This window comes from Bicyclus anynana, chromosome 14, assembly GCF_947172395.1.
Source record: "Bicyclus anynana chromosome 14, ilBicAnyn1.1, whole genome shotgun sequence".
Classification (NCBI taxonomy): Eukaryota; Metazoa; Arthropoda; class Insecta; order Lepidoptera; family Nymphalidae; genus Bicyclus; species Bicyclus anynana.
This window is the reverse complement of record NC_069096.1, coordinates 2174947-2201420: the sequence shown is the minus strand read 5'-3', so window position 1 is coordinate 2201420 and position 26474 is coordinate 2174947. Positions and strand designations below refer to the sequence as shown.

Here is a 26474-nt window from a genome sequence, read left to right as displayed (position 1 = left end):
CAGCACAAGTACTTAAAAAATTTCTACTTGTTTTATTTAGAAAACTCCCCATTCTGTATGAAACATACAATGTCATGCAAGCATGTGAGCTTACTTGATCGTCAGTGGCTGATATAAACTGCCGTGTATACCATCTATCCTTCTATACTTACTAATTTTATATAGACGTAATGTTTGTGGAAGGTATTGTAGCGGGAAATCTCTGGATCTACTAAATCGATTTTGAAAATTCTTTTATCACCAGATAAAATCACCACTTTCTTTTATCACCACGTTATTTGTGAGTGTCATCCTACTAGTATTATAAACGCGAAAGTTTGTATGGATGTATGTTTATTTGGATGTTTGTTACTTTTAACGCCGCTACTACTGAGAAAAATCCATGGATTTGCGAAAACTTGATGATTTTGATGTAATGATTGTTTTTACTCTTTTACGCCTCGGCTACTGATCCGAATCACCTGTAGAGATAGATTATAGTCTGGATTAGCACATGGCTACTGTTTTATCCCGGAAAAATCCATGGTTCCCGAGGGATTTGTAAAAAACTAAATTCCACGCGGATGAAGTCGCAGGCATCCGCTAGTAGGCTATATTTAATTTTATTTCCGTATTTAACGTGAACGGGAACTACGCGAGTGAAACCGCAGGGCGTCGGGTAGTCTAGAGAAGATATACTCTCAGCCCACGCGATGCTCACTCATAACTCGCCCATTCTATTCATAAACCCCACAACGTGAATCACTCCTTACTACTCACGCAGCGTGTTGAGAAATATTTTGTGCGATTATCCAATTTGTTTGTCTCGGGAAACATTAAACATTCTCTTCTCTGTCGGGAACCCTTGTTAACTCTTGTTGTTATTTAGCGTTAGTTTTAATGTATAATGCTCAAAGAGCTTGTGGCCATTTTTAAGTAAATGGAAGCTTGTTTCTGATAATCTGATTTGGCTGGTGCGAGGCTTCGGCCGTGGCTAGTTACCACCCTACCGGCAAAGACGTACCGCCAAGCGATATAGCGATTTCGAACGATGCCGTGTAGAAACCGAAAGGGGTGTGGGTTTTCATCCTCCGCCTAACAAGTTGGCCCACATCTTAGACTGCATCATCACTTACCATCAGGTGAGATTGTAGCTAACTTGAAAAAAATAAAAAATATATAGGTAGGATCTTGGAAACCTGCTATCTCTAGCCACCACTGTCATTCATTCACTTCTTGTCTACCGTGGTTAACTACGATTGGATGACAAACACAGGGGCGTAGCTACCGTGTCATTGATACGGGCCCCCTGGACTACAGGGACCCCTTACATATTCAAGCAAAAATTAGTAAAGTGTACCTAATTCACAATATCACTGAAACTGGTGCTTCCTGAAAAAATATGTTAAAACAAACCGTCTACAGAAGTTACACTTATGATATGACAAAAGCAAAAAATAAACCCAATCTTTATTCCTCGGCTTTTAATCTTGCGTTAACGAAGATACTTCACAAGTATCTACCTACCTATATTCACTCTAGTATAGTACCTACTAAACTTATCTTAATTATTATTTATGTATTTAGAATTGTTTAAAATCACTATTATGAGCTATTGCAAAAGTAATGCAGCGTCATATAGTTTTTTTTTTTTTTTTTATTCTTTACAAGTTAGCCCTTGACTACAATCTCACCTGATGGTAAGTGATGATGCAGTCTAAGATGGAAGCGGGCTAACTTGTTAGGAGGAGGATGAAAATCCACACCCCTTTCGGTTTCTACACGGCATCGTACCGGAACGCTAAATCGCTTGGCGGTACGTCTTTGCCGGTAGGGTGGTAACTAGCCACGGCCGAAGCCTCCCACCAGCAAGACCTGGACCAATTAAGAAAATCTCAATCTGCCCAGCCGGGGATCGAACCCAGGACCTCCGTCTTGTAAATCCACCGCGCATACCACTGCGCCACGGAGGCCGTCAAGTTTCACATATTCTGTTCGATACAGCTGATTGACACTCATTGTTAGGTAGGTATAGTCTATCTAGGCGTAATCCGATCGTTGGTATTATTTTTCCCGCGGTAAAAATACATGTCTTTGGCTATTGGTCCTTCGATATCGGATTTAGCTTGCTTTGTATAATCCACACGTGACCCTGCCAGCTATTTAGTACATACTTGAAGCCTTAAGACTTTAAGTTACTTATAAGACACTAAATATAATACTCGAGTAAATGAATATGTTAGAAAATCTACAATAGAGTACAAGAGATTTTAAAAATTGTTACCACCCTTGATGGTATATCAGACAGAGTTTGACGATGGAGAAAGGGAAAATGTCTGAATCTTTAGGGCTAATAGGATCATTTTCTTGTCCTTCTGTCTATATAGCAGTGTTCTTCTCATGGACGCGTGGAGATACCAATATTCAGCATCAGCAGGCCTTCAAACCCTGGAGTTGTGAAAATATCGAACATCTAAGTCAAACGTTTATTTATGATACATTTACGAGTAAGTACACGCTTGCAAAAGAATGAATAAACCTTTTAAATTCCAATTGGATCTAAGGAACTGGGGATGTTTAATAGAAATTTTAATGATTATAGACATTAGCTTAGCACTAATAAAAACTAATAGTTTAAAATACTAAAGAAGATTCTTTTAATCCTTGAAATCTACTATTCCTACTCGAGTGCTAAAGACCTTTGTAGTTTTGTCGTGAAGTTAAATATCAAAAGCTCTTTTTCCAGTTTCTTAAGCTTGTTGAAAAATATAGCTCATATTTTTATTTAACAAACAAACCAAAAGTCATTGATCTGATACCTCATCGGACGTCTAAAGGTCGTATGCAGTTCTTTATTAGCTCGTCAAATCTTGTTGAATGATTTTTCTCGGTAGCGTAGGTCACCACTCACATTCACTCACCTGACTTTCAAATGGTTAGCAATTGTGCCGGTAACTGAATGGGTTTTCTCTTTATTCTTGAAATATGTCAAGATATGGCAAGATAATTATCTACTTGTACTGTCTGGTTTTATGTAGGTATTCTGTAATTATGTCTACCTTAAATCTTGATCTTCGTCAATAAAGTCAAATAAATACACTCAGTACCGGATTAAGGTACCTTGATGCCCTTAGCAATTTTCCCCTGTGGGCCCTTTATCCTTAATACACTGCCTAAGTGCAAAGAATTAATTAAAAATAATTTAATAGTAACGTTATTAACATTACAATAAAGTAGAATATGTATAAATCAAGATCAATTTTTAAACGCGCGGACTCTGAAATTGCTTTGACTTTCGAGGAACTAGTGCCCCTCTAGACGGGATGCGATAAGCAATTGCATAAATAGCTTACAGGCTAATCCAAGAACGCCTACACACTGTTTTATATGGATTGGGTTACTTCGGCTAACATAATATATTGCGTTATTCTAGGCCTTAATTCGCGCGATGCTTGTGGACGCGATGTATTGATGTATAGTACTTCGACAACGCGCGTATAAATTCGCGCGATACAATTCGCGACGAATTCGCCCCTTCTGGACAAGGTCTAAGTATTAGTACCTAATACCTTCTTCAATTAATTATTTAGTAAAGCCGGTTAGCTACATACAGGACGCGCCACTTGCCCTCATTTCGCACCTCACCACTCTCTGTACCAATGATAATTTTATACTGTAGATCGGTTACATCTCTATAAAATCACCGCAAAACGTGATCCGAATTATAGGCTACAACACTGAGCGCACACATGCACAATTTTGTCTTTAATACATTTATGTGTATATGTTTATATAGTTTTTACACTTCCTGAACACACAACTCGACATTGTAAACGATATTTAGGTGTTATTTGTTTAAATAACTTTCATTGTTGACCACAACTAACATTGAGTTGAATACCTCTTTTGAGCGCCTCATTTTTCATGCGCTAGTAACACATCTAACAGAATTTAATATCATTGCTCTGTGTCGGTACTCATTACCAGCACACGCAAAGAACAGTTAGCCGTACCAAGCTATTGTTACATCACGGCGCGGCATTGTTGTTTGTTTGTTCTAAAAATGTGGGAGCTAAAAATATCGATCTTGTACCTACCTATTACCTACTACACATACTATTATACACTATTTTTGTTTTACTACACTGTGTCTACTGAAATTAAAAAAAAAATAAACCTTGACTGAGTTTGTTGTGGGCTCTCCTCGGACCAAGGCGCCTTTGGAACACTCGTAACTTTAATTTTAAGTTTTCGTACTTTAATTATCACCATTAAGTCATGACATAACTTGACTTGTTTCAAAAGTGCTTGTAAACTAAGCTTAATTGAAGTAAATGAATTTTGATTTGATATAATTTGAAGTGTTTGAAAAATTTAGCAAGTTAACGATAAACTGGGTAATCTTATATGGTTGAGTCATTCTGCAGTTTAATAATAATAATTAATTAAGTTTAATAATAATAGTTAACAAAATCACAAAAACTTTGTAGGTAGGGGATTTGACTTGTAGGCCTATGATGCACCTTTTGATTATAATATAATCTAAATAAAATTATACATATGATAATATCAAAGGATGCGCCCACGACATAATATCTCGACACGAGAGATCAAATGCCGACCAATAGCGAAGCAATATCTCTCTCTTTCGTTGCGTTGGGACGAAAGACAGCGATATTTTAACTCCGTCGCTATTGTACGACAATGTCTTTTTCTCATGTCCTTGATGCACTCTGCGGTATTTTTTCGAACTGATAAACTTTCACAATTCGGATTAAACAATCAAAATGGCCGCACAATTCAAATGGGCACAGGAAGTTCTGTAGACAATAACGACTGTCATAATGCGGGCACACAGATATGCTCGTCACACACTGGGCTCGCCATGTAGGGGGTTCTGCGTAAGCCGACGCGCGCTGAAGGCTAATGACAATGGGCAATAATATTGGTCACCAAGTTGGGTGATGAGGACAATGCTTAAAATCAGTTTATTTTCATACAGTCTTATCGATTTAACGCGATTGTCATTTGGCCGGGAAGGAAAACCAACACGAGCGGAGAAAGGGAGTGTTAATCGTTTTTAGGGGATTTCCTTAACGTTGGTCACAAGTCCCTGGCTATGCTCTGAGTTCTCTGCCATACTATGGAGCCGGCACCCGCACGGTAAATCCATGGAATGCTCAAATATTCGTCTCGTTATTCGGGCTCTTCTAAGATTGATTTTTTAAATTGGTAAAACTCTATCTCTTGACTTGAGCTGTAAGCTAGTCAGTGCATTACGAAAAGTGTAATCGGGCAAGGCGAACGGACGTTGAGAGAGCTAAAAAGGTTTACTTCAGTCGTGTCAGTCACGTGGATGATTTTATAAGAGTAATTATGCAGTAACAAAGTAAGCGCATTCCATCTTAGTTCACATCTTCGCCTACCATCAGGCAAGACTGGGTCAAGCGAGATTTTATCTTACATAAAAGTAAGAAATATCATCTAAGTTATGTTTCATCATCATTATCTACATCATTGAAACCCGATGGACGTCCACTGCTGGACAAAGGCTTCTTGCATGGACTGAACACAATGGTCTCGAGCGACCAGCGTTCAGCGGCTCTGCAACCCTCTATGACCTCGGTCCACTTAGTGGATGGTCGACCAACACTTGTTAAGGGCATACCAGCACTTTCGGACTCCGTCGTTGATTTGTTTAGCACTTTAATAATGTGGCCGTATTGAATGTTTGCAGGCCGGTGATAGGCGTGGGGTACACGAGCGTGGGGTTGCAGCACTCGCGGTCGGCGGTGCTGCATGCGCAGGTGCCGCCGCACTACCGCCCCGTGCTGCCGCCGCACGCGCTGCTCACCAGCGCCTCGAGCGGCAACGTGCCGCACGCGCAGGTGAGCGGCCACCCTATCTGATCATCATCTGCATCATGTAACTTACCAGATCTGACGCCGCCCCAGCGAAGAATAGCAAGCAATCGCAGAACACGCGGAGAGTTTGGACTGACACCCAGAAAACACACAGGAAGCAAGACTCTTATGGCTAGTAGAACATTACCGGGAGAGAAAGGTCCCCCGCTTCTTACCCGAGCAAAGAGGCAAACCCTCAAGGCCCTTAAATCCGCCCAATTTTCTGGAGGATATGACTCACAGTGTGAGCATCATCATCTTCAGCGTCTCTCTGATCTATCTAAGAGGAAAGAGGGACTTGGATCTTGGAGCTTATACTCCACCACGCTGCTTATATGTAGTTTTGCGGGTTCAAAGAATGAAGTTTTACTATCTGACGATAATGATAATGATGGGAAAGACGTCTTAACGTGCTCTCCAGGGCACAGGGTGTAACTCCACCAATTTCAGATTTCTACTGAAAATTCTAGGACTCTCGGTTTCTTATTGTACAGCAGAATACGTTAATTATTCGACTAATAACCATAAAACTACAACAGATGGGGAAGTAAATGAAGAAACACAATCAAATAACATTGCATTATATGATTTCAGGTTGGACCACGCGTGCACTTCAAATTGCAGCCACAGCAGATCATAAATGAAAAGAAGAAATCCCCGCCTTCCTCGTTAACAAATGGCAATGGCAAGAGCGTCAGGCCTCAGTCCTTCACGCCAGGACTCAAACGATCTAAGTCTCTCACATCGGCAGATACCCTTGCCAGTGGTATGGCCGCTTTGGGTCTGGCCGCGGATGCCGGTGACCTTGGCAATTTTCCGCCTGAGATACAAGAGTGCATTGACAAGGCACTGGAAGGTGAGAAAAATGGTGTGTAATCATGTTTTTTTTTCGTCTCCAGCACATGGTGGGTGGAGGATATTGGTGTTATGGAAGGTAGAAGTTTGGTAAAGAGTTTGCTTAATTTGTCATAAGTTATTGTATATATTTGTAAGTTTGCATGCATTCTAGTCTAGAATAGACAGAATTTCGCTAGTACCCCAAAAACGTTAACGAAAGACTTGTTTTTAAAAGGCCTGTGTAAACTGCTGTATATAAGAGAGTTATTGTCATAGCCTAGTGGATATGACCTCAGCCTTCGATTGCGTTAGTTCGAATCCGGCTAGGGGTATGCACCTCCAACTTTTCAGTTATGTGCATTTTAAGAAATTAAATATCACGTATCTCAAACGGTGAAGGAAACACCGTGAGAAAAGAGATTTTTCTTAATTCTCTAAGTATGTGAAGTCTGCCAATCCGCATTTGGCCATCGTGGTGGACTAAGCCTAACTCCTCTCATTCTGAAAGGAAACTCGTGCTCAACAGTGAGCCGAATATGGGTTGTTAATGATGATTGTGTTAGAGCACGGTGTCCTAACTATTTTGATCCAGAGGCCACTTTCCTAAATGACTAATGAGCTACGTCTAAATAGACAAGAAGTCACAAAAAAATATGTAATGTCTAGAAAATTTCAAATAAGAACAATTTGGCACAAGGGGATTTAGTTTTCTTCAACGAGCACCATTTTTATTATTGGGATGATGACAGTTTTATAAATTGTACATATAAATATCAAGAGAGAGACTTAATTTTCCATAAAACCCATTTGAATAGACTTATATTAGGTAGGTACTTAAGCACTATGTTTTAGCTTGTTACACTTCCGTGTATCAGCAGTTTGCAATTTACACTCACAATGTAAATATATGATGCACCATTGCTTCAATTTCTGATAAAGATATAAATTTTAAGAGAGAGTCCGGTGAAGAGTTGCCATGAAGTTGTAGATATGTATCCGGTGACTGAGGACATGATTTCTTTTGCATTATCCTTTATTTATTTTCTGACAAAGTCGCCACTTTTCAAGCTCCATAGTTGGCTACCGTACTTACCTTTAGTAAGAGTGGGTGCCGTGGCAATGGCATGTAAATGACAAATGTCTCCTCTGGCTATCACAGGCCAGGCTAGTATACCTGTCTTACTCTCATGCTTTCTGATACTCGTAAGTTACAGATTGTGCTGTTTTGATTTCTGTAGATATTCAATTTGTAAATGTTATTACGTGAAAAATGTATCTGTAAATATAAATGTCTCCAACAACAATGGGGATGATGACTAGGTTCGAATATATTGATTTAAATATTTAAAAAGCAAAGATTGTCTGGATATTTGCAAAATAAATGAGATTATAAAATTTCAAAATCTATTAAAAATATTTTATCGTAATTAGATGAAAATTCATACAGTTTTAGCTTCCTTACATAAAATGTGACATTTTCTAATATATGAACTATAAGCATAAACGCACAAATAACAAAGATATTAGTAATTTTGTTTGAACGCGCATACAAATCTAAAGATCACTACATTGCCTATGACGTCATTAGTTCGAGCCATTTTGTATGGGGCGTTTTTCAGGGATCCGCGTCAGCGCCGCAAATCTGACTCTTTAAATCCCTGTAGCTCCGAAAGTAATGATCGCAGATACCCTGTTCCTTTTACAAAATTGCTTTACTATTAGTATACTCTTAATTTATATACAATTTAAAAAACTGTCATCATCCCTATTGTGATGTAAATTGACGTGACCTCAGATCCGAACGCTGTGTGTGCTCGGACACTGATGGACGCCGTGGGGCACCTGGTGTCCCGCGCCGTGGAGTCTCCCAGATACGCGCTGCCGGCCGCGCGCCGCTGCATCGCGGTGGTGGAGCGGGAGCAGAGCGAGACGTTCCTGGAGTCGCTGCTCAACACGTGCCAGCAGTGGTACCACGACCGCGACAAGGTACCGCTAGTGACAATAACTTAGTCACAACTTTGCCAAATCTAACTATGCACGTGTCGGAGACGGGTTGACATCAGAAGCGGATTTAAAGGACAAAACAAGTTATCTATATATTAGTCTAAGAATTCCCACTTAGAATGTTACCAATATACCCTCGAGTGGCAGAGAATGATCTTGAGTGAAGTCCCGGACTTGTGCCCAAAACATATAGGGTTAAAGACGTCTTTTAAAATTAGTTCTCCCTTCTCCACTCTACTCATAATAATCCATGAAGGATTATCCGACAAAAGGTGTGGACGAACGTCACGACAAGAATGACCTAGTTGCCTATCCTGTATCACCAGCACTCGGCCTCCCGCTACTTCCCAGCTAACTCACGGAACATTTCGCACTTTCTCGGCTCGTGACGACACCAGCCGACCGATCTAATGACCTCTCGCTGACACACGCAACATGCATAAATTGTGTAAAGTTCGTTTTTTGCAAGGTACTGCATAGGATTGTTCGGTAGTGCTGCACCAGACTTGATACCGCCTCAGCGCATGATAGCGAGTAATCGCAGTCCGCGCGGGATACATGGATTGACAACCACTTAAACGAAGGAACGAGGTTGATCGTAACGAACCCGCGGGGAGAAAGTTCCCTTCATCTTACCCGGGCTAGTAGGCCGGCTCAAGGCCTAATTATCCATCCCTACCAGAATATCCGTCGGGCGGAGGATAAGACCTACCTTGTGGTAGTGCTGTATAGGCGGAGCTTTCTCAAGTGTCAAACAAAAGTCAAAATTCATTTATTTCAATTAGGCTTAGTTTACAAGCACTTTTGAAAGGTCCAGATTATGTCATAATTTAATTTAATCTAATGGTGGTAATAATAGTCGAAAACTTAAAACTAAAGTTACGAGGGTTCCAAACGCGCCTTGGTCCGAGAAGAGCCCATAACGAACTCAGCCAAGGTTTTTTTTGTTTACCACCATTTTACAAACTTATTTAAAACTAAGCACACAGTCGTATATTACAGTTTAACACCAAGCTTTTTTATCTATACTAATATTATAAAGCTGAAGAGTTTGTTTGTTTGTTTGTTTGATTGAACGCGCTAATCTCTGGAACTACTGGTCCAATTTGAAAAATTATTTCTGTGTTAGATAGCCCATTTATCGAGGAAGGCTACAGGCTATATATTATCCCTGTATTCCTACGGGAACGGGAATCACGCGGGTAAAACCGCGCGGCATCAGTTAGTCATTAATATAATCACTATAGTAATTAACACTATAGTAAGCCTTTCCCAAAAGCTTGCGTTTAACACTTTGAACTTTTCGAGAGACATTCCAGTAGCTTCATGTGGTAGTTTATTTTAAAAACGTATGCATTACTATTTTTTTGTAACCTAGTATGGTGTGCAACAGTTTTATTTTTATTTCTGACAAACATTTTCCGTGTCCCAGCTCCTCGGTACGATAGTGGGCGGCGGGCGGCCGCGTTTGATGGCGTTCCTCTCGTTCCTGCTGGAGATGTACTGCCAGCTGCGGCGGCGCGCCATCCAGCGGCGCGGTAACAGCGCGCCCGGACACGTGCTGCTGGCGCTCATCTGCAAGTGCTGCGAGGACTGCATCCGCCAGCCGGTGCCTTCGCCCAGCGATGTGAGTAGATGACGCCTCTGGTGCAGTTGGGAATGCCTTTTTTACATTCGAGACATCATTGTTGGTTTTTTTTTATTATTCTTTACAGGATAGTCCTTGAGTACAATCTCACCTGATGGTAAGCGATGATGCAATCTTAGATGGAAGCAGACTAACTTGTTAGGAGGACTAACTTGTTACTTGATGGTGCGATTTAGCCAGTCTTTAGTCACGCTCAAGGCCGAAAGGTACCACCAGACAAAACCTCAACATGCGTAATATTCTTATGTTTTTAAAATGGATGGATAACTAGCTCACGCCCGCGTGAAATTTAGTTTTTCACAAATCCCTCGGAAACCATAAATTTTTCCGGGATAAAAAGTAGTCTATGTGTTAATCCAGGCTATATTATATCTTAATACCAAATTTCAGCTAATTCGGTTCAGTAGTCGAGGCGTGAAAGAGTAACAAACATTCATATCATCAAAATCATCAGTTTTCGCAAATCTCGGGAAACCATGGATTTTTTCGGGATAAAAAGTAAAATCTATTTCCATTCAAAATTTCAGCCAAATCGCTTCAGTAGTAGCGCCGTTATAGAGTAACAAACATCCAAACATTCATACAAAATTTCGCGTTTATAATATTAGTAGGATAGTAGGATAGGAGTGGTCGCTAACTATGGGCCTCATAAGAAGGCTCAGAGTCACACAGCGGGCGATGGAACGAGCTATGTTAGGAGTATCTCTGCGTGATCGAATCAGAAATGAGGAGATCCGCAGAAGAACCAAAGTCACCGACATAGCTCAACGAGTTGCGAAGCTGAAGTGGCAATGGGCGGGGCACATAGTTCGAATAGCCGATGGACGTTGGGGTCCCAAAGTGCTGGAATGGCGACTCCGCACTAGTAAGCGCAGTGTTGGCCGACCCCCCACCAAGTGGACTGACGACATCAAGCGAGTCGCAGGGGTTCGCTGGATGCTGGTGGCTCAGTATCGTGATGTTTGGAAGTCCTTACAAAAGGCATATGTCCTGCAGTGGACGTCCATCGGCTGATATGATGATGATGATGATGAGGTACTACGGTTCCAGACGGAAAACCTGTTCTTCGTGCTGACGTACATCGGGCGCGACCTGGAGACGCAGCTGCCCGGCGACCTGGAGCGCCTGCTGTCGGCCGTGCGCGACGCGTTCATCAACACGGCGGCGGCGCCCTCCATCCGGCGCACGCTGCTGCAGCTCATCGAGCTGCACGCGTCGCGCTGGCAGCTGCCCGGCTGCGCGGTGCTGTACTATTACCCCTCCACCAAGTAGTGCTTGCTTAATACACGAACTGACTCCACATTCTTGGAGTTGTATCCTCAATTTATCGCAAAGTCATTATTGTGGGCGTATTTCAATACATACAGAAAATAACTCGTCATCAACCCATATTCGGCTCACTGATGAGCTCGTTCCTCTCAGAATGAGAGGGGTAAGGCCAATAGTCCACCACACTGGCCCAATGCGGATTGGCAGATTTCACACACGCAGAGAATTAAGATAATTCTCTGATATGCAGGTTTCCTTACGATGTTTTCCTTCACCGTTTGAGACACGTGTTATTTAATTTCTTAAAATGCACACAACTGAAAGGTTGGAGGTGCATCTCCGGAATCGGAGGCAGAGGTCATATCCACTGGGCTATCACGGCTCTTACACGGCTCGGAAAGTAACTCACTCATCATTAATGTAATCATTAATGATGAGTCAATTATTTTAGGGTTATATCCTAGATTTCCTCTCATTAGATTAGGTATTATGTTTTAAATTTTTCAAATCAGCGCGAAATTGGATGACTGTACCACTTTTGTGATTATTGACGATTCTCTAACTTTGGGGATCACTATAAAGATGTAAAATATTTCTAGGAATGAGAGACTGTTCGTGTATATACTGATAAGGAAATTTATTTAAAAGAAAAGAATATAATGATCTAATGCATCTGCATATACTGTAATTTAATTATTATTTGTTAGTTACAAAGATAATTTTCATCAGTTGTTTATTTATTCCTACAGACATGGTTGTGTAGGAAGTAACTATACTTAGTATAGTGATGTAAAATTTATAAGTTCCTACGTACACGCATTGCAATACAAATATTCATGGCAGTTCTTATCATAAATCGAACGTGCTCTAAGGTCATCAATGCTCTTATTTATACAGGGTGCTCGGGAGTATTTCCCATAGCTTCAAGGTATTAACGAGACTACTTATAGTGAACGAACTGCATAACTTATATTTTATTAACTACAAAAAATATATATGTTTTCATACAAAGTAATTCAAATAATACCGACTATTTATGTAAAACACTCCTTAGGTAACAAAGCGACAACGTTGCTTTTTAAAATATAAATACGTCACTATTATAGGTATGCTTAAATACACATTTTAAAATCTATTTACAAAATCAATATTATTTACTCTGAAAAAATTATTACATTTTAGAACACATGTTTCTTGAACATTTTGAATACATTTTTGTTGAAGAATATAACCCTAGAGTTATGGGAAATACTCCCGAGCACCCTGTATATACAAAAGTTTATGTGAATACAAATGTATATGTATATTAGCGGTTAAGAAGTATATAAAAGAGAACGACACCAAATCTAGAAAATCACTGATGCTTTTCCCACATATTATGATAGGGACTGCCACGAGCTTTTGAGTTTCTTTTTAGTCACTTGCTATCTTATATTTATTGTGGGATAGCCACGGAGCTATTGTATAGTCTGTATCGTTTCATTATTTGATGCAATAGTTAGGTAGTAAGGAGGAGGGGGGTGTTTTAATCGTTATTACCACAGATTAATAGATACTACCATTGGCGTATCTAGGATTATTTCCTAGGGTGGGCCTGGCCCCTGACATCAAGTCTATTTATTAGTATCCTAATAGAATTCCATATTGATAGGCCAGAATTCTAGGGTGGGCTCGGCCCACCCGGCCGCATATACGCATAAGGATACTACGTATCTTACATTACAGGTGGTCTTAATGTATTAAGTATGAAGAGCTTAGTGTTTTCCAGTGGCGTAACAGATGGGCTTTTTAGAACCTCTGTGTTTTTAAAATTTAGGAGAAAATGGTCATAGGGATGTCTCTTCCCTTGACCTTGAGGTATCCTTGTGTTGACTTTTAATAATCCTATAAATTTTATGTCACTGATAGTACCTATACAAAGGTTTCAAGCATTTCTGTGTGTTGGTTTTGTACCGTTTTTTTCTGTTGTGTATTATTGTGATCTTATTAATGTTATATTATATGTTATGGTCAACCCACATGGTGGCGCGTCTCAACGCATTTCACTGTCAATGAGTCGCAAAGCTGAATTGGTCAGGGCACTTAAGTAGTTTAAGGAGCCTAAGGATGTCTCAATGTCTCAATCGCAATGTTGATTGGCCCCCCACTAAGACTGACGACATTAAATCGCTGTCTTATCGCTGGCGGCTTAGGACCTTTGTGTTTAGAATTCTTTACAAAAGGCCTATTAGGTGTTTCAGATGTAGATTTCCATCTTATTGTGATATGATGATGATGACATGTTTATGCCAACGCATAGCGATAATTGCTAAAGTACGACTTTGGTGAAAGTGATGCGTTGCAGTGCGTACCCATGTGCGTTGAAGTCAAATATTACGATTTATTAAGGTAATAGTTGCTATGGCAACTATAGATAGAAGTAAGCATGGGAACTATAGATGTAGCTCCTAGCTTGTGAGCTGGGAGCTCATAGCTGGCGAAGCGCACACTGCGGTTTTTTTTAATAATCTCAAGTTATATAATCTCGTGTCAGCGAAAAATCGGAGTGCGCGCGTGCTTCTTCGTGCCTTAAATAGAGGGAGAATAAAGTTTAAGTACACTAAATTAGGTAGGTATATAACCTTTTAGGTACAGCGTCTAACATGCCAGCTCGTACACTTGTTCTGTCTATGGGACTGGATTTCTGTGCTCTATTTTTTACACCTGACACTTTAAATCTGTCATTATCTATGGATAACGTCGCTATTTGACAGATACAAATTTGACAGATTTAAGTGACGTGACTGTCACGCTAATTTATCAGTTGGGCACATTAGGTTACACCATTGCAGCTTACACTTTGCAGACTAGCTGTAGTCAGAATGTGTGTAGACTGTAGATACAAGAATAGATTTAATGTTTACCTAATTTAAGGTTTATTTTTAACAATGAGCGATATTATGCCTAAAAGTATTAAAGAAAATTACGTGTAAAATAATTAGTTGACAAATTAACTGTGCACATTACTCTGCGACTCTCGCGCATAGTATTTGGTGCACTGTATTTGGTCCTTTGTCGTGTAGTTACTAACTCTAGATATTTTTTGCCATTTTTATAACACCAATACTAATTCTGTTGTAAATAAAATTAACTGACAGGACTGAAATTCTGCCGCCTTTTCACATACTCTGTTGAAAAGGAAGACACTATGCTGAGTGTTGCCAGTTAAACATTTATGGACAACTGATGTAGCACTTTACCTTACGTTCCCTATTTAGTAGATGTATTTTTATTTCTTCTAATAATCTTAAATGTAAACGTGATATAAAAAGTATGCTGATAGTTTTAATGCATTTGTGCATATTTTTATGCAGAAAATGGTTGTCAACATGTGACATTATTTTTTGCCATACAACTATGCACTAAATACTCGTAATATAATGGGCTACCAGCTCTTAAAGCTGTCAGCGATTCTTTGATGTGTCACCTATAATACCTTTGCTTCTTTTTGGTAATTATGTTAGTGAAGTACGTTTACTGTAGAAATATATTGCTTTGTTAAAAAAAGCTTATGTTGTAGTCGGGCTAGTCCCTAGATGTATGCGAAAAACGCGCGTTTATTAACACACTATGTAAATCGCATCATCTGGACTAGTTCTAAAAACTATTAAGCGTTTTACACATTTAGTACTAGGTGAATACTTAAAGAATTTATTTATAAAATGAAAAAAAAATACTCTAGGGCGCCATCTCCACGAGTGAAAATATATATCTACTAAAGGCAACAGTATCCATGTGGCACCTAATACTTTATTTGCCTGTGACTAAACTAAAGACTGAAGTGAAGTCAGTCTCTTGTAAGCATCGTATAGAGAGCCCTAGTTAATAAAACTGTCGCTGTAAAATTACTCGTGTATATGGCGCCTTAGAAATAAAGAAGTTTGACTGAAGTTTGCGGAATTATGTATAAATATGCTTGTGATATTTTTTTAAGTTTTTCTAAATCTTTCTGTCCTAACCAAAGACTGCATCCGTTTGAATATTTTACTTTTCTTGCGCACACACTGGCTTAACGAAAGCCATCAGATGTAACGTTGAAAGTTTTCTATTTAGAAAAATAGTTGTTCTGTATTTCTTTACAAAGATCTAGATATACAGGTACTTGTGTAGTTTCACAGAAAAAATACTGATGCGTGATGAATTGATGAATACATGCAAAAAAATGGGAAGTTCCGTGCAAATTGGCAACTGGCAACACTAACCATAAAGTAGGTATTAAGTAGGTACAGAGCTAATCTGTCACAGAGTACATTGTGCAATATGCATACCTACATATTTACCTACTGAAATCTGTAAACTCTATTCGTTGAACTGGTGTGTATGCAAAATAAAAAACTTTGATATTGTTGAAGCTGGACCAAATCGTCTTGAGCATCGTTTTAAACACATATTGTAAGTGTTCAATGAAAGTGACGTGCTTAGCGCAATTTGACATTTGAATTGAATTCGAAAAATTTACGTGACGTCGCGTGTCACGTTTGTATCTTAAAAACTTCAGCAGGGATGTCTGTGCAATTGCACAGTTTAACTGTTTAGGTTTTAGAACATTTCCGTGTATGTAATTTGTCAATGATAAGTAATTTAATTTAATTTTGGTGTTACTTAGATTATTATTTCGTGTGATCAATGTATCAAAATAAAACTAATTGTAATTTTTAAGCTTTAGTTTTGTATTAAACAATAATAAAAGACCAGTCTTCAATATTTTATCAAATTAATGCATTCATAATGATAATAATAAAAAGTAGGTTGTAATAATGTTTGTAGGAAAATGGAAAATAATAAAAAAATGGTGCTAACAAGAATTAATATAAAACATTTGTTTTAATGATTTGTAATAAAAAAATATAGTAAATACATATATTATTATAATTATTATACCTACCTAAATGAAACAGTAATTGGCTACGGTCAATGAAGTTATATTGTAAAACAGAGCCTGTATATCTCTACATATGCAAAAACCAATAAAGTATAAAATATATAATGCACTGGAGTTTTTTTTTATTTTGAAAGAAATATTTTACCTAATAGGGTCTGGAATAATCGAAATTGACAGTAATACTAGGTTTCTCAGAAAATGTTTTACATGAAGAATATATTTTTAAAATTTTTAATATTTACTTTATTTACCTTTTAAATGATACATTTTTGACTGTTGAGATTTTAAAACACCAGCGGACGCACTGATGCATAGATTTACAAGTCGGTACACAGTACTCTAATGATTCACCCGCGTAGTTCCTACTCCCGTGGGTGGGATAAAATAGTCTGTTACCCTCTGATAATGTAGCTATACGTTATTGAAATATTTTTTTAATCCTTTGTTTAGTGATTTAGGTATGACAGCGTAACAAATATATTCGCGTTTATAATATTAGAGGTTTAGTCCCCGTGGTCCAATAACCGTATAAATAAATTCAAGTCAATTTCATCTACATAAATTATGTTTTTTGTAATTTGTCTGTTAATTATGACTTAATGATAAAACTATCAATAGTTATTGGTTGCTCTATAATAGTCTGTACGGAGTTAAAGCAGATCCATAGCAGCGAGCTTTGCGAGAATGATCGTAAATGTGGTATTGCCACACAGCGAGCTTATTAGTTCCATTCCATTTTATTAACGTCTACTCTTTTAAGTCGCACTCATAGATTTACGAATCGGTACGGCTTGGTACAGAGTACTTAAGTCGCACTATATCTAACCCACCTGGTATCTTGCTGTGAGATGAGATGGTAAAAAATTAAAACAAGGTCAGTAGCGGGGCAGGTGGTATTACACGACTTTAAACTTTAAATAGGTACCCAAAATCTGCTTTTCTATGATCTTGGGCAAACAGAAAAACTCGGACAAAATTTTTGGCGCTAAAAATCGAATTACTTGTCAAACTTCTCTCATCACGTGAACTTGAAAGTTCAGGATAAAAATATTCCACTTGACATTGCTCTAAATGGTTAACAAGTGTTATTATTATTTACATGGATAATAAAAATCCTTGATTATTTATTACTTTTACTACTTACTGTATTGTTTCTATAGGTTTAAGAGTTGGTATAGAGTATTTTATTTCTGAACGTAATCGTATTCATTATTATTTCCATATAGTTAGTCTGTGGCTAATCGTGATTGGCTGCGGATTTGACAACTGTCAAGAATAAATGCGCCACGCAAATGCGCTAACTTCGCACGAGTACCGCAACGCATTTCGTTTTGTAATTGTATGGACGTGCTTCGCTTGCTTTTTCGTCGTGCGGCAGTATTGTATTTTTATTTTTTATTAGTTTGTTGACGATTTTCGATTCGAAACGCTCGCTTCATGATGTGATTGTGAACCATTGTATGTGTAATGTGCTGCTTACTGTGATAAAAATGACCTGTCGCATTTTAAACGTGCTTGATGGTGTCTAATAAGTGTAATAGGTATTGTGTAAAATGGGTTTGATAACTTCGAGGGATCAGACGATGTTGGACGGACCGGTCGGGGTCACAAAGAACCACCATGTACGGCAGCCGTCGACGAGGAATCGGACCAAACCTCCTATGCCGGATAGAGACGAGCTGGAAGATCGATTCATTAAAGTTTTGGTATGTTTTTTACTACATAGTTTGCCGGCATTAATGTTTACAAACATAATATAATTGTTTACCATTTGCCACATTGAATACCGGATTTTCTGCATTGTTTTCTTTATGAATGCTATTTTGCAGCGCTTGTAGATGTTTCAAAAACACAATTGTAATTCAGCAAGTGTATGATACATCGACATATTACTCATTATTTAGACGCGTTTCAGTTTAAATGTTTCGTTTACTTTGTCGCAAACACACCCATTCGTGTCTATGCCCTCTGGCATGTTATTGTAATAAATTATGAATCATAGTATCATTTTCGATTAAAATTTCGTTTGTTTGTCTAAAAACAATTAAACATTGGTATAATAAATTTTTCCATTAGTCATTAGTAGTCATTAGTTATAGTGAATAAACTACAGAAGATTACAAATAAATGTTCTAATTCTTGTCAACTGGTTTATTCAAAAATTTTCATGTCACACTTTTATAAACATCATTTTATAAAGGGTTCATTTTAATTTGATTCAAGTTCATTTGATTTAGAATTATTCCCTTGTAAGTTGTAAAACAAAATGTTTTTTGTAATAAGAATAATCTTTTTATTAAAAAAAACAGTCAAAAAAAGATCAATTTGGATTGTACCGTGTTGCTAGAACCAGCTCATGAATAAGAGCCCTGTATGGGTTTGAAACTAGTCAGGCATATTCTGACGTATCATGTGAGTTATAGCCATGTTTCATAATAAATTAATAAGAAAAATCCTTTAGAAAGTTCTGGATGGACTTAAAAGAGAAAAGCTATGCCCTTTTACTTCTGTGGTTCCCATTCTGGAAAATTGGTAATAAAAAGTAGCCTAGTTGCTATTCCATACAATTATTACATCAAATGAATTAGTGATTGTTAAAACCCCACAAGTAGCAATGAGTTAATTTTTCAGGATAGACCAAAAAACATTTGTTTGAATAAATATTGTGTGTGGATATTTGCATTTGCCATATGTTGTAGTTAATATATGCAGCCAGCCATAACTTATACTTTTTAAATTTTCATAATGTGTAAGTATGTTATTTTTTTTAATAACATTCTTAGTATCTGTATCCCATTTCATCACAACATATTCTGGCTTACCAGTTATCTTTCCACATAATACATAAGGTCATTCATCATGAAATCTAGAAAACCGCTTGATGTACAAATGAAATTGGCAGGGAGGTAGTTTATAGTTAGTAGATATCCACTAAGAATGGATTTTGCGATAGGGCCGGAATAAAGAAGTCTTACACATTTACACCTTAACTACTCGACCAAACATCATAATAGAAAGCAGCCCTTTAACTTTATGAAAAGTATTTTTTGTGGAATTTAATCTACAAAAAAAATACTTTTACTGTGGGATAAAAGAGAAACTTTGCTTTCTTTATTGTGATAATAAATTAATTCGTAAAATATACATAAAAGCAGTGCAGGCAAAAGATTAATTATATATTTTTTATTACATTGAAAGATTTTCAAAAAATCTGATAATAAATTCATCATGCTGCTCCAATGCCGCCAGTTGCTACTTACAATCAAGTTTACTATTATGTCTCTGCAGGATGTTTAGGGATGTGGGCAGTGACAAAAATATTGAAACCATAACAAAAAAAATAAATAGCTTTTTATTTCAAACAGCCTTTGGTTTACATACTTACTTAAGTTATGAGTTTGATATGTTTACTGTATGTCCTGCTGTTCCTAGTGTTGCCTGACATAGGCCTTTACCAACTGCTTCTACTGCACACTGTCAGCCACAACTCTGGTTCAGCAAGGCCCCAGGGTTAGGTGGATGTCACCTTCCCATCTTCTTGTTGGACGTCCACATTGTCTGGTACCATTGCTGGGGTACCAGAGTGTTACCTGCGTGCTCCATTTTCGGTCTTACAGCGTAACGTGTAACCCGTCCAATGCCATTTCAAGTGTTCAATTCTTTTAAGAACATCTGCTTGGTCCTGTTTCTTATCACAATTGTGATGAGAAACAGGACCAATGTCTGTTAGTCTTACACCCAATATACTTCATACCACTGTTGACATCCCTAACTTGTTTGTGAGTGGATGGCTTTTTTTTATCAAGAATTGGATGTGAGGAGAATGTTATTTGAAAAAGCAAACCAACTTTTTTGAAGTAATTTAAAACCATAGAAGAAATAAAAAAGTAGCAGGCAACAAGGATGATGCAAACAGTAGAAGTTCCTTATTTAAATGTATTGGATACAGTAAAACCATATGAATATTACAATGTAGAATGTATGCCACAGTGTAAATATCAACTCCCTGTTTCAACACATATCCTGTCATCTTATCTTCCCAGTTCCACAATACACCAATACACTGTAACGGGAAATGCAGGGAGCATATGCCGCTTAGATAACAGCCAAATGTTATATTTCCTGTTTCAATTTATTATCTTTTGTTGTTCCTTTGTGAATGTGTTTCTTGGGAAATAATGTGATGCAGTGCTTGTGACATTATCTTGATGTTGTTTGTACAAATGTATTTCTGTTTATCAACTGATGAAAAACAACAAGAAGGTTAACAATTCCACGTGTATATTTTATTTTTATGTATGAACTTTGTACTGAGTAGTCCGATTTTGACAATTTTTTTTGTTTTACTAGTTTATAAATGGAAATGTTTAGATATTGGATGTTTGTACCTTAGTCACGTAAAAGCGCAATTTAAGATAAATACTTAATATTTATTTAAATTACTAGATGAATTGTCACAGTGTTTTCACAAGTAAATTAAGTAAAACAAATGAAACAATCCATGTAAATTACTAAAAATTGCCATCATACAAACATTTTTTTTAATTACGGCTTCTGAAGTTATTTGTCTGAAATTTTGAAAAATATATTTTTTTGTTATATTTTTCTGTATTAACACACAGGCTACTTTTCATCCCAGAAAATCCATGATTCCCGCGGGATTTGTGAAAAACTGAATTCCACCCAGACGAAACAATTCAGTCGCGGGAATCTGCTTTAAATAAAACTAAGTAAAAAATCTTTTTGTACTTAAGTGCTCTAATATCAAATTAGTCACTGTCCATATTTATACTCTTAGGCGGAGTATAAACAGGAAAAATGTCATCTCGTCCAAGGTCTTCTGACATTAATAAGTAAATTACTGCAAGTTGGTCAACTGTGCGTCACATACTGATCTGCTAGAATAGGGTCAATAAGGGACCTTGGCTTTAATGTATTAAACTACTGATGAATAAAAGAATAATTACTTAAATTATTTGGGACCTTGGGACCCCAAGTCATTGTCCAATTGTCCATGGGTTCTTCTAACTACTCCTAATATATTAGTAAAAATTCTTGGAACTAGCAATTTTTTTATATTGCTGTTAATCATTATTATTTCTCTTAACCTAAATAATTATTAAAATCCGTAAGGAAAACTATAATTATGAATAACTGGGGAATTTGCTGCTGTTACCTTGTGTGTATGACATAATATAAATTCCCGTTAGTAAAAAGCCATGTAAGTAGTTCAAGACGACGTGTGGTGAGTGATATCTACTCCTGTGACCACAGACTACATAGGTACCACCACAGAGTACTTACACGTAGAGTTGCCAGGAGTCCGGATAAAGCTGGACATAGTTAGGCTTTTCTATTCTGTGTCCATCCGAAATAAACGGTGTCCGGCTTTTGTTAAGCTTTACACTTGGCAAATGAGCGAAAGACGAGTGTGTGTAGGAACATAATTTTCTGTAATAATCATAATATTACAAAAAAAACATTGTTTTACCTATTAATACTGATGTAGGTACACAAAATCCTCAATAATGTAGGCTGTCCGGCCTTTTTACCGCCTTTTTTCAGGCCGAAGTAGCTGGACTGTCCGGCTTTAAAGTTTTGCAACCTGGCAACCCTACATAATAATAATAATAATAATAATAATAAAGCCCTTTTATTTTCTCCTTATAACATTTACAATATTTTTTAGTAACAATAATTCCTTAAATCTAGTGTTAGTATATTTAATATTTACAATAGGTATGTTAAAAAATATGTTTTTTTTTTTTTTATAACAAAAGAGTTTTTTTTTAAATTACAAGGATCCCTCATAGGGTATAGGCCTCCCCCAGTTCCTTCCACTTGTTTCTGTCTTTTGCTATTACTGTCCAATTTCTTCCAGCTATATGTATAAGGTCATCACACCAACGGGATTTCGGACGTCCTACACTTCGTTTTCCTCCTGGACCTGGCCATACTGTTGTGGAGTGAGTCCATCGTTGGTCTGTTGATCTAGCGATATGGCCAGCCCATCTCCACTTCAGTTTTTGTGCTCGTTGTACCGCATCTGTTAGCTTCGTTTTCTTTCTTATTTCTTTGTTTTGCACTTTATGTAGCCTGCGTAGATTCAGTAAACTTCTCTCCATCGCTCTTTGGCAAATGGCTATTTTGTTTTTAACTTTATTTGTATAGACCCATGTTTGACTACCATAAGTTAATGTAGGAAGTATACACGTTTCCATGACAGTTCTTTTAATGTCTAAACTATATTTGCCTTTCATAATTTCCTTCTGTGACCAATATTTATTCCAGCTTAAAGTTATTCTCCTATCCACTTCGTCCTCGGTGTTGGAATCATTGAATGAAACTTGCTTGCCCAAGTATATATACGAATTAACGTATTCGATTTCAGTTTTATTTAAGTATATTTGTTTAGGTATACTATTAGTTATAATTTTCGTTTTTGTTATATTCATTTCTAGACCTACTTTTTTACTTTCAGTGTCTAGGGATTTAATCATCTTTTCCAGTGTATTACTGTTTTCAGCAAAAAGAGCAATATCATCTGCAAACCGTAGATGGCTTAGATGTCTGTTCGCTATATTTATACCTTTGTCTATCCAATTCAGTTTTTTAAAAATGGTTTCCAGTACTGCGATAAACAGTTTTGGAGATAGTGGATCTCCTTGTCTGACTCCTCTACTTATGTTTATTATATCTCCCCTATTTTCTAGTTTAATTTTACTTATGCTATTCTTATAGATGTTCCTGAGAATGTTAATGTATGTTGTGTGGATATTGCATTCTATTAGTGCTTTCCAGATGGAATCATGAAAAATGCTGTCAAATGCTTTTGTATAGTCTATAAATGCAATATACAGGGTCCTGTTATACTCTTTGTACTTTTCAATTATTTGCTCCATTGCATGTATGTGGTCCATTGTGCTAAATCCAGCACGGAATCCAGCTTGTTCGTATGGTTGAAAATTATCAATTTCAGGTCCTATTCTATTCACGAGAATGCTAGTAAATAGTTTGTATATGCTAGAAAGTAGACTTATTGGCCTATAATTTGAAATATCTAAAGGGTCACCCTTTTTGTACAGAAGTGTAATATCTGAAGACAGCCATTGATTCGGTACAACTTCAGTATCTAGAATCATATTAAATAAGTCTGCTAAAGGCACCACCAACTGATAGGCTCCAATTTTTAATATTTCGTTAGGTATGTTGTCTGGTCCCGTGCTCTTTTCTGTTTTTAGGTTTTTTATGCATTTTAGTATCTCTATTTCGTCAATTGGTTTTAACTCATTTGTTGAGTCTATACTTTCAAAATCTCGTAAATCTAGGCTTTGTGTATTTGGTTGACCCTTATATAGCTGCCTATAAAATTCAGTGGCGCTTTCCATTAACTCTTTTCTTGACTTTGTTTTTCTAGCACCTTTTTTTAAAGTCTGTATCCAGTCTTTATGTGTATTTAATTCTTTAAAAGCCTTTTTACTACTTCTATACTGAGTTATATTTTTTATTATTTTTGCTTTTCTATATTGTTCATAGTCATTTTTAATGGCTTTGTTTGTCTTTTTGAATAGAATACCTAAATCTCGTCTTGAATCTTTATTTTTGCCTGTTTTTCTTAAAAGTTCTGCGCGCTGTTTTATAAGCATTTTAGTTGTAATGCTTAGAATATCTAGGTTATTTTTTTTTTGTTGGATGTTAGATCCTGAGCTATTTTTAATTGTGGATTCTAGTATGTCATAGTAGGTTTGGACTGTTTCACTTGTTTTTGGATAGGTAGCTAATTGTTTAAGGTTTTCTTTCAAATTGTTGACGTATGTTTGGATTTCTGATTCCGTTATTGGTATGCGTATAGAGGTTTTGTATGATTTTCTGCTCTTTTTTAAGTTTTTTAATACTAGTGTAGCTCTTACGAGGCGATGATCAGAAGAGAAATCGAATTCATTAAGGACTTCAATATTTGTTACGTATCTCAGGCAGTTAGTTAATATGAAATCTATTTCGTTTTTAGTTTTTCGATCCGGTGAGATCCATGTCCATCTTCTATTTGGCTTTTTATTGAAGTAAGTGTTTATAATCGACAGCTTATGTTCAAATGCGTATGATATTAGAATTTTTCCTCTTTCATTTCTTTGTCCATACCCGTATGAACCCATAATTAGCCTTTCGTTTTCTTTTGGTTTTCCAATTTTTGCGTTAAAGTCGCCAATCACAAACACATTTTTGTCAGACTTTTCATGTGCTTTTTCTAAAGTAGAGTAGAAGCGGACCAATTCATCTTCTGTACTACGTTCTGTCGGAGCATATACTTGTATTATAGAAATATCAAAGTTATCAATTTTTAGCTGTAAAAGTGCTACTCTATCGGAAAATCCAGTGAAATCTACAATATTGTTCTTATATTTCTTTTTTACCATGAATCCAACTCCATGTGATCCTTGTTTCTCTCCCTTGTAAAAGAAGATGAAGTCTGAATATTCTTCTATTTTACATCCCTCTCGTCTAATTTCAGCAAGGCCTAATATATCATAGTTAATATTTGTTAATGCATGATTTATTTCTATAAGTCTTTCTGGAGAAGCGAGAGATCTCGTGTTATATGTACAAATTTTAAGTTTGGATTTACAATATAATGTATTTGGTTTATATGTTGTAACTGGGGGGTTTTGGTCATACTCCTCCACGCTGACCAATCGTGTTGGAGGAGAGAGAGGGTCCGTAGTAAATGATTGCTATTTTTCTATGCCACTACAACCGGGTATGGCTGACTCCGTAATTGCAAACTTTTCTTTTTTAGTAAAATTTCGTCCATTTTTGTTGTTCCAGTAGGATGTTAAGGTGTTCTTTTTCTGTGCTTGTGGGTGTGGCGCTTTGTTAGTAGTCCCATAACGAGTATATTTTTCTGGAGGAGAGCTTGAATGGCTTCTTTTATTTCCTCTGTTTAAGGCTTCATTTGGTGGAATAATAATTAGTTTGTCATATTTTATGAACACTTTGTTACCTTTTTCCCTCTGTTCTTTGGCTTTGTTTTGAAGTTCTCGTCTCTTTAGCAAGACATTTGGCGGAAAGTCTTCTTTAATGTAACAGTTTTGGGATTCCAATAATTTTTTGTTGCGTAATATCTGGATTCCTGAACCATGAATCCTACATACATGTATGAAATTACGTAGGTACCTTTTCAAATATTAATCTACATATCTGTTGCTAAGTAATTACAATAAAATATGTTTTTAGGACATAGATTTTATAATAGAGCTGTCTAGCGCGTCAAAACTGAGGCAAACTAAAGCGGCTGATTGTCCTAATTTCATTGAGTCACATACAACGATATTTTATAATATAGATATGTTACAAAGCGATCGCAAAAAGTTATCCGAATTAAGCGCGCACATTTTGTGTTTACTTACTTTATTATATTTATATCTAATATATAAAATTCTCGTGTCACAGTTTTCGTTGCCATACTCCGAAACGGCTTGACCGATTTTGATGAAATTTTTTGTGCTTATCCGGTATCTTTGAGAATAGGCCAACATCTATTTTTTATACCCCTAAGGTTAGGGTAGGGTAGGGGTAAGGTAGCGGTAGGGTAGAGGTAGTTGAAAGTTTACATCGAGTTTCACGCGGACGAAGTAGCGGGCGTCCGCTAGTATGTGTATATAGTTTATACATTTTCTGAACACACAACTCGACGACAATATTAAGGTAATACTTATTTAGATAACTTTAGTTGTTTACTATGCAACCAAATACTATCTACTGTCCCAGTATTTCTACGTTCGATTAGTGTTTCCACGGGAAAGAGAACTGTGGCACCGACTTCAAAGTGATCAATAGGTAGAAAATATTGTAATGTTATTTTTCCCTTTTTCGTTTTGTGGGTATGTTAATGTTTTGGAGTCGGTTGTTTGTTTAA

The 26474-nt window shown here is 37.1% G+C and overlaps 2 protein-coding genes across 10 annotated transcripts in view; both read left to right on the top strand.

The window, feature by feature from the left end:
* Positions 1 to 16668, top strand: part of LOC112057884 (CBP80/20-dependent translation initiation factor) — a 42406-nt gene extending 25738 nt beyond the window's left edge. For 5 of the 6 annotated variants that reach the window (XM_052885626.1, XM_052885625.1, XM_052885624.1 and 2 more), the window contains 5 exons: positions 5717 to 5867; positions 6477 to 6750; positions 8515 to 8705; positions 10156 to 10350; positions 11422 to 16668. In XM_052885626.1, coding sequence (XP_052741586.1) covers positions 5717 to 5867; positions 6477 to 6750; positions 8515 to 8705; positions 10156 to 10350; positions 11422 to 11643 — 1033 coding nt within the window. In that variant the 3' untranslated portion in view covers positions 11644 to 16668. The remainder of the gene's footprint in view (positions 1 to 5716; positions 5868 to 6476; positions 6751 to 8514; positions 8706 to 10155; positions 10351 to 11421) is intronic. The other variant, XM_024098471.2, reaches the window with a different exon arrangement.
* Positions 16669 to 17864: 1196 nt separating this feature from the next.
* The window catches only part of LOC112057887 (formin-like protein), a 98991-nt gene continuing 90381 nt past the window's right edge, over positions 17865 to 26474 (top strand). For 3 of the 4 annotated variants that reach the window (XM_052885468.1, XM_052885469.1, XM_052885471.1), the window contains exon 1: positions 17865 to 18267. In XM_052885468.1, the coding sequence (XP_052741428.1) occupies positions 18115 to 18267 (153 nt within the window). In that variant the 5' untranslated portion in view covers positions 17865 to 18114. The remainder of the gene's footprint in view (positions 18268 to 26474) is intronic. The other variant, XM_052885467.1, reaches the window with a different exon arrangement.